Raw genomic sequence first — 7,902 nt, 5'->3', positions numbered from 1 at the left:
ATGAATGAAGAAGCAGGCGAAGATGTAGAAGAAGATGAAGCGGGAGAAGAACAAGATGACAAGAAGTCGGTGGTTGTTGGGAACAAAAAACACGCGGGGTCGAAACAAAGCAGAGTGGCAGCAGGATAGCAGCGATTAACAGAGATAACAAGAATAAGCGAGAGAGAGAGTAAATGGTAGAGTAGAGTGAGTGCGAGCGGGAAGGCAACACATTGCAGAAATCTAAAATGAATAAAAAACCGGTTTTGTGAACTATACGGTTCTTTTGCCTCTTACAATTCATTGCGCGCGCAAAAAGAAAAAAAACAACAACAACAAACACCTCAACTTACAACAGGCGACAAAAATGTCACCTTCCAACGGGGTATCAAATGGCGAAAGTTCAGTAACGTCGTAAAATATGATGAAAGAAAAAAAAAAAGCAAAGTTTACACCTTAGTCTTGTCAAGTTTTATTATTACACAATTTATTCTATTTATGTCTATACATTTATTTTTACAATTATTACGCATTTGGCTTGCGACAACTTTGTCGCCTGCACTTTCGTTTTGCCAGTCACAACAACGCGCTCTCGTTAATTGGCAAAAGTTCACGAGTTCCCCCGTTTCCAGCCCCCTTAAGTTACACTCTCTCATTCCCCTTTTCAATGTTTGCACTATTTCGCATGAACATCGTCGCTGCCGCTGCCGCCGCCGCTGCTGTTGGCGTTGACGCTGCCGTTGGGCAGGAAGCGGGCGTCGAGCGATAGACGATTCATGCGACCATAGACGAGCACCTCGCTGATAATGCGCTCGGCAAAGAGTCGCTGATCGGGACGCATGTTGCGGAAATGGGCAGCCATGCGTTGGCCAATCAAATCGCATTCGCTATCCGCATGCTCGACGCTGCTGCTGCGGTTAACCACCATCATCTGTTGTTGCTGCTGCTGCTGCTGATGTTGTTGTTGTTGTTGGTGATGGTCAATCATCTGGCGGCGCCGTTTGCTGCTCTCGGGTAACATCAATTCCTCATAGTCGGCATCGACGTCGGCGTCGACGTCGTCATAGCTTACATTACGCACGCGTCGACGTGACGTTGACTGCGCTGTCGCTGCACTTGAGATGCGCTGCGACTGTAGATTTTTACTGCCGTTGTTGTTGATGTTGCTGGAAGGTGCATACAATTTGTTGTTTTTCACTTTCAATACGCCGCCACCGCCGCCGCCCCCTTGCTCAAACACTTCACCAATGACTTCGGCATCAGCTTCGGTTTCGACATCGGCATCAGCTTCGGCTTCGACTTCGGCATCTCCCTCGATGACAAGCATATCCTCTTCATGTTTAAATGACTGTGCAAAGAAATCGCCATCCTGCAAAAAGAGCGCAGAGAGAAAACGAAAATACATGTATATGTAAATTGTGACGTCAGAAGTCGAATAGGCAAGCAAAGCTCTTGACTCTCGACCTCTGCTGCTACACTGCACTAAGCTAACCTCAACAAACTCTTCGCCCTCTTCATCCGCATACGCATGCCCTTGTTCGTGCTCATTTTCGTGCTCGTGCTCATGATCAGCTTCGAGCAACGTTTGCGCTTCACCCGTCTCCTCATCGTAGAGAAAGTCAAGCTCATTGAAATACCACAATGATGGCACATACTCATCGCCTTGATGGCGACCCAAGGATTTGCTTTCGTGCACCTTGCGCAGTTCGCGACGATACGAGGTGCGCAAATTGTTGATTTTACGCTTTAGCATGTGTATGTTCGAGTTGGGATCGGCATGACGCAAATGTTGCAGCAAACGTTCATACGATTGCGCTTTCAGTTTCCGATTGCGATAGTTTTTCGAGTTGGCCAGCCACAGTTCGGGCATGGAACGATAAAGGCGAAAGAATTGCTGCCAAAATTGGGTGTTGCGCACGTGATGATGATGCGACATGATGGCGCACAAGAATTCAACTGTCGTTGGTCGTACATACAGCGTTGTGTCGTACAGCCAAGTCGTACAACCAACCAACCAACCGAACTCTCTCTCTCTCTCTTTCTCATTCTCGCATCATACTTACTTGCATGCTCGCCTCGTCGAGACTGTCGTCGTACGACAAACTGTTGTTGTTGTCACGTTTCACGTACTGCGTCGTCACATTGAGGTTAAGTACGGGCTGCAGAAAGTCCATGGAATGAAACCACCAAAGACGCGGCTCATAGCCACTATACGATTTACTGCGTATCTTTTTCAATTCACGGCGATAACAGCAACGCAACGAATTGATCTTGCGCTTCACATCCATCAGTGTTGCTTCGGGATTAACGCGTCGCAAGATTTTCAATAGTTCCTGATAGCCGGGCTGCTTCTTTTTTTTGCATAGATACTCGACGGCATTGGTGTTCCACAATGCCGTAAAATGGCGATAGCAGCTAATGAACTCCTCCATTACTTCCTTTTCCTCATACAAATTGGGCGACGTCATGTTTAATTTTTTTTTGTTTTTGGATTTTAGCCTGACTGACTGTAAGGCTAATGTTGAACTGTGGAAAATACACGGAACGATTGCGCGTTCGTCGTCGTATAGAAAGAAAGAGAGAGAGAGAGAGAGAGTGAGAGCGCAAAAAGTGTATGTCATGCAAGGCACAACGTGTATGTACGACCAAAAACGAAACGTCAAGCAAAGCAAACTCAGCAGACAGCGCTGATGCACAATGCAGTCAGCAAACATACATACAAACACACACATACATAGTATATGCATGTGAGTATGTGTGTGTGTGTTTGTGGCTGCCGTTTAAAGCGAGCTTCTAATCGGCTGCTGCTTCTTGCTGCTGTTGTTGTTGCCTTTTGTTGTTTGCTTTTACCATTTTGCCTTTTATTTATTTATGTTGTTATAAACAGCAACGGCCGCGGTCGCGGCCGCAGTCGACGTCAGCGATAACATTAACATCGAACGTTGGCGTCGACGACGACGTTGCCGCAGTCGCGCAAGTGGATGGGCGCTGTCGCGCAGAAGTGTTGCCAAACTTCACTGGTTCGAATCGAACTGAAAGTTGGCAACGTTGCCGGCGCTTAGAAATGCTGCATGGACACAGCAATGAGGCCACCGCCGGCCGGCCATGTATGAGAGTATGAGTGTGAGAATGTACATGTATGTGTGTTGTTGCACAAAAGTCAACAGCAGCAACAGCAGCGGGGCAAGCAGCAGCAGCTGAAGGTGGCCGCCTAATAATAATAACAATAACAACAACAACAACAGCAGCAGCAGCAGCAACAAACACAATATTAATAGACATGAAACATTAGCGCGCGCACAGCACAGCACAGCAGAACACAGCACATACATGTTTGTGTACACACACACTTGCACGTGTATGACATGTGTGTATGTGCGACCGGTAATCCAAATCGAGCATCAAACATGCATGCATGATGTTGCTGGTTGTTCGCGCTGCCCACGCGACGCTGCTGCTCAGTCGTCAGTCCTCTGCCTCTGTCATGTTTGTGTTTCACTTTCACTACACACAAAATTGGCAAATGCGCAGAAAAAAAATTGAACGAAAAAAAAAAATTACAGCAGCAATCGCAGCAGCGACAATGCCGAATGCAACAATGGCTACATTGGCGTCTATGATTAATTGCAGGCCACGACTGTTAGCGCATCGCAAACATTGTGCTGCTGCGAGTGTACATGTTCTTGTCTTTGTTGCACACATACTATGCTTAAGCTTTCAGCTGTTACATACACTGCGGTGTTGAGCATGTCTAATATTTGGGACACCAGTGTGTGCATGTTTGATACAAAATGTTTACGGTTCGAGCTCAAACGGTTTGATGGCAACTAGGTTGCGGTTCGATGTGGTTATTTGCGAGCTGCGCACAACTTTCAGCACTCGGCACCGCAGCAACAACGTCAGCAGCAGCAGCCAAGCAGCAGCGTCGCCGCCGTCGTCGTTGTCGTCGTCGTTGTCCATGTTGTCGACGTTGTTCAAATCCTAAAATCGGGTGTGTGCGCGAGCAGAGCATGTGAAAATTTCACGACGTTGCGCAGATACGTTGCGAATTTATTTATAACAAATTCACGAAAATTATGAAAATCGTCGCTCGAATGCAATATCAACAACAAGGTAAATGTGCATCGCAGTAACAACAACAAAAATGCCCAAGAAAGCAACAAAAGCGCAAAAAAATGAGAAAAAATATTTCAACCAACCAACAACAACGCGAAACCGATAAAAAAAAATACCTACGAAATTCAAACGGTAGAACAAGAGCCGCCTCCCTCCGTCTTGTCTTCTCCCACGACGTTCAAAAAAAAAAAAAGAAAAAAAGAAAACGATACGAAATGAAATGAAACGAAATAAAATAAAATCGAAATCAAATCGTAGCTAAGCGAGTAAAATAAAAGTTATAAACCCGTCGTGTTCCGTCGCCGCCTACACATTAACAAGCATAATAATATTAAATAATACTATATATTTTTTATATGTATAATGTAGAGAACTGTGCATGTGTGTGTGTGTGGAAAATTGCGTCGCGTTTTACTTCAGCCCCCACCTCAGTCGCTACACGCTTTGTTGTTGCCTATATACATCTCTATTTGTGTGTGGTGTGTGTGTGTGTGTGTATGTGCACTCTTTTTTTTTCTTTTTTTCGTTGTTACTGTTTTCGTTCGTTGCTGCCCAAAATGCAATGCTGATCTATGCGAAAAAAAGGAAAAGAGGCGAAGAAAAAAATACAAAACGCAGCGCAAATTGTTGGAATACATATGTATGTATATATGTACTGTAAATACAGTGCACGCTCTGTGGACTGAACACAAGACGAAGACTGTGTGACGAGTGCTGACTGTAAAGTAAACTTTACAAATATGTACATACATACGGAGTTAACTTTACATATTTTTTTCGTGTGAAGAAATGTAATTGTATTATTATTGTTGTTAGTTCATAATATCGAGCGTGCACTGTATACATAATATGTATGTGTGTGTGTGTGTGTGTGACACTCCACCCGCTCTCTTGCTTTGGTTCTCCTTCGTTTCTGTGAGCTCGCTATGTATGTGTGTGTATATTATGTACACTTAGCAATATATAAAAATATATAGAAACATATACATATGTATATGCATGCGTGTGCTTGCGTGTATATGTGTGTGTGTGGCTGTAGTTCTCTGTTTCTGCTGACGTCGTCGTCTGCGCTTCAATTCTAATTTTTTTTTCGCCTTTCCTTTTGTGTGCTTTTTAAAGTGGCATAGATTGTTTTTTTTCGTTTCTTTTCTTTTTATATAATAAATTGAAATTGTTTTTATGCACAGCTGGCCCTGCTTGTGTGTGTATGAGTAAAAGAAAAATTTAAATAAAAGTGAGGCATACAAAACCAAGCCCCACAAACACACATACACAGCAGAATGTGTGCTTGCAATTTTGTTTAAAAATTTCTATAATGTTGCAAGCTTTTTGTTGTTTATGGCTGTTGCGGCACCGCCCTGCTGCAAATGTAACAAGAGTTTGCCGACCCAGCAGCAACGAACGCCACATTTCCTGTGTACCAAAAGCATCTAAAGTTTCAAACACACACACACACACATACAAAGAGATACACACCCACACTAATACACACACCATCTCATATATGTTACATATAAAATGCATAGTTTTTTTGGATTATTTTTTTTTATATATTTTTTTTTCCTATAATCAATTTTTCACTCGTTACAAAAATGAAAAATCAATAAAAGCAGAAATAGTTCAAATGAAAATTCAATCTATGAAAAATTTAAGTTTACCGTTTTATCGTTCGTGTTCTATTGTGTGCTATTCCAAGAAATATATATAAAATATAAATAAATTTAACAAAATTTTTGGATTGAAAAATATTGTCCATGAAATGAAAAAAATGCAAATACAAGTCAAGTCGTTAAATGCGAACGAAACGAAACGAAACCGTATTAAACAAAAAATAATAAAATCGAAATGATAAACCTAAGAATATGTAAATTGTAAAAATGTTTATATTACATGCACATATTATTTGCATATGTAATATGTAATATTTCGATTTGTAAACTCACTTGGCAACACTTAAACGTCTCTCCTCGCCTCTCTTCACCTCTCTTCGATTTTGGATTCGTCAACCTAACAACTTTTCAAGGTAAGTTTCGAAGCTTTAATCATTATGGAATTTGTGCTAAGCATTACAATCGTATATAGATTATATATGTATAATGTGTTCCCATTGTGGGAAAAAGCAGCTGTAATAGTTTTTTTTTTTGTTTTCTTTCTTTCTATATTTATTATGCACACATTAGTGCAGCTTATTTGAGCTGAGACCATATAATATAATATCAGCTAGTGGGATCGACAACATCTGGCTATAAACTGAGCAATTCTATTCAATAATCGTTCGATTACGCAAAAACCTGAGAGAATTACGAAAACTATTTGAAGAATGTTTTTTAGTGAAATATTTGTGAATTTTCTTTTATAGTCTAATGATTATTCTATCGGAACTAAGAGTTTTACAGAGATAGAGCTATCAAATTCGTGGCATAGCATAAGCTCAAATGATGAAAGCTTTCGGTATAACCTTTTGGATGAATGTTATAAAACATTTACATTTAAGTGGAATAGATTATAGCAAGAATATTTGTAAACTACGTTCTATAGGATATCATATGAGAAAGAAGATTTTAAAAATTTGTAAAATGTTTTTTTGTGAAATATTTGTGAATTTTCTTTTATAGTATAATAATTATTCTACACTAATCTATCGGAACTAAGAGTTTTACAGAGATAGGCTATTAAATTCGTGGCATTGCGTAAGCTCATCCAATGGAAGCTTTCAGTATAACCTTTTGGATGAATGTTTTAAAACATTTACATTTGAGTGGAATAGATTATAGCAAGAATATTTGTAAACTACGTTCTATAGGATTTATATTAAAAATTTCTAGTAAAAAGAAAAAACCTTTTTTTGTAGAAATTTTGCTCGCATATCATAAAATAGTTAATCCAATGAAATTTACTTTATACAGAAATAATATTTGAGATCATAGAAAATGTAACTAAATTTATCTTCCGAGAACCAACTCGATGTGATTCCGAGCATAAGTTTGTCTAAACATAATTTTGTATAAAAATGAATTCACAGAATTTAATATGATGCTGCAATGAATTTCCTTAGGTCGTTATTTCTCTCTTTCATTTTTTTTGCTGATTAAACCTTGAGCTTTGAAACTTCTATAATCTATTTTTGCGTCCATCATCAACTTATTCCATTTCTTTTCTGAATAATCTGTCTCAACCTAGAAACTATTGGGACTACAGTTATCAAATTTGGTAGGCAAACAAATATTTAGCATATTATCAGTTCTGATAAGTGTTGAGAAGATTTCACAAGAAACGGAAAGGCAAAAGCAATTTTTGAAGCGTGTTTGTTTAGACCTCCAGATCATTGTGCCTGACAATCTTATATGCCATGTTTTGTTATGTGTGGTGCTTTCCAATTGGCTGGCTGCGATATCTGATGTTTATTTTTTAAGCATATTGCGTCACTGACAAAGATTCTAAAAAGAAATTTGTATGCGAAAGTGGTGTGTGTATACAAAATAAAGTAAGGAATCTCCAAAAAAAAAAAAAAAAATGAAAAAAATGGAACGAAGTACTATCGACTTGAATGCTAAACGAACTTGAAATGATAATGTCAAATGAGTTATGAATCATTAGATAATCAGCGAAGCAACATGACACTTGAGTCATCTATTATTTTCTCAATTATAGATCAACTTTTCGGTCGAATGTAGAACTTAAATTAAAGTCGGGTTTCCTTTTTTTTTTTGTAAACTAGTTTCAATTCAGTTGAATCATGAAATTGTTACACAATAGATTTGATTTCAATTCTTTGCTAATTTACAGAAGAACGTTCATTCCATCTTT

The 7,902-nt window shown here is 39.5% G+C and overlaps 2 protein-coding genes across 3 annotated transcripts in view; one reads left to right on the top strand and one right to left on the bottom strand.

The window, feature by feature from the left end:
- Positions 1-437: 437 nt before the first annotated feature.
- LOC117575469 (uncharacterized) lies at positions 438-2,605 on the bottom strand. Of its 2 annotated transcripts, none has more exons than XM_034259690.2 (2): positions 2,043-2,605; positions 438-1,348 (listed from the first exon to the last, which is right to left on the bottom strand). In XM_034259690.2, exons 1-2 carry the CDS (start codon positions 2,598-2,600, stop codon positions 656-658), a joined length of 1,251 nt encoding a protein of 416 aa, XP_034115581.2. In that variant the 5' UTR covers positions 2,601-2,605; the 3' UTR covers positions 438-655. The 2 variants fall into 2 exon arrangements, with proteins under 2 accessions (XP_034115581.2, XP_034115592.1); XM_034259701.2 differs by lacking the exon at positions 2,043-2,605 and adding an exon at positions 1,472-1,981.
- A 1,241-nt stretch (positions 2,606-3,846) lies between these two features.
- LOC117575443 (histone-lysine N-methyltransferase 2D) overlaps positions 3,847-7,902 on the top strand; it is a 70,635-nt gene continuing 66,579 nt past the window's right edge. Inside the window, exon 1 of the mRNA XM_052008436.1 lies at positions 3,847-4,092. The gene's annotated coding sequence lies outside the window, so the exon portion shown is untranslated. The remainder of the gene's footprint in view (positions 4,093-7,902) is intronic.

This window comes from Drosophila albomicans, chromosome X, assembly GCF_009650485.2.
Source record: "Drosophila albomicans strain 15112-1751.03 chromosome X, ASM965048v2, whole genome shotgun sequence".
NCBI classification, from domain to species: Eukaryota; Metazoa; Arthropoda; class Insecta; order Diptera; family Drosophilidae; genus Drosophila; species Drosophila albomicans.
Note: the sequence above shows the minus strand (reverse complement) of the source record. Positions and strands in the feature narration are given on the sequence as shown.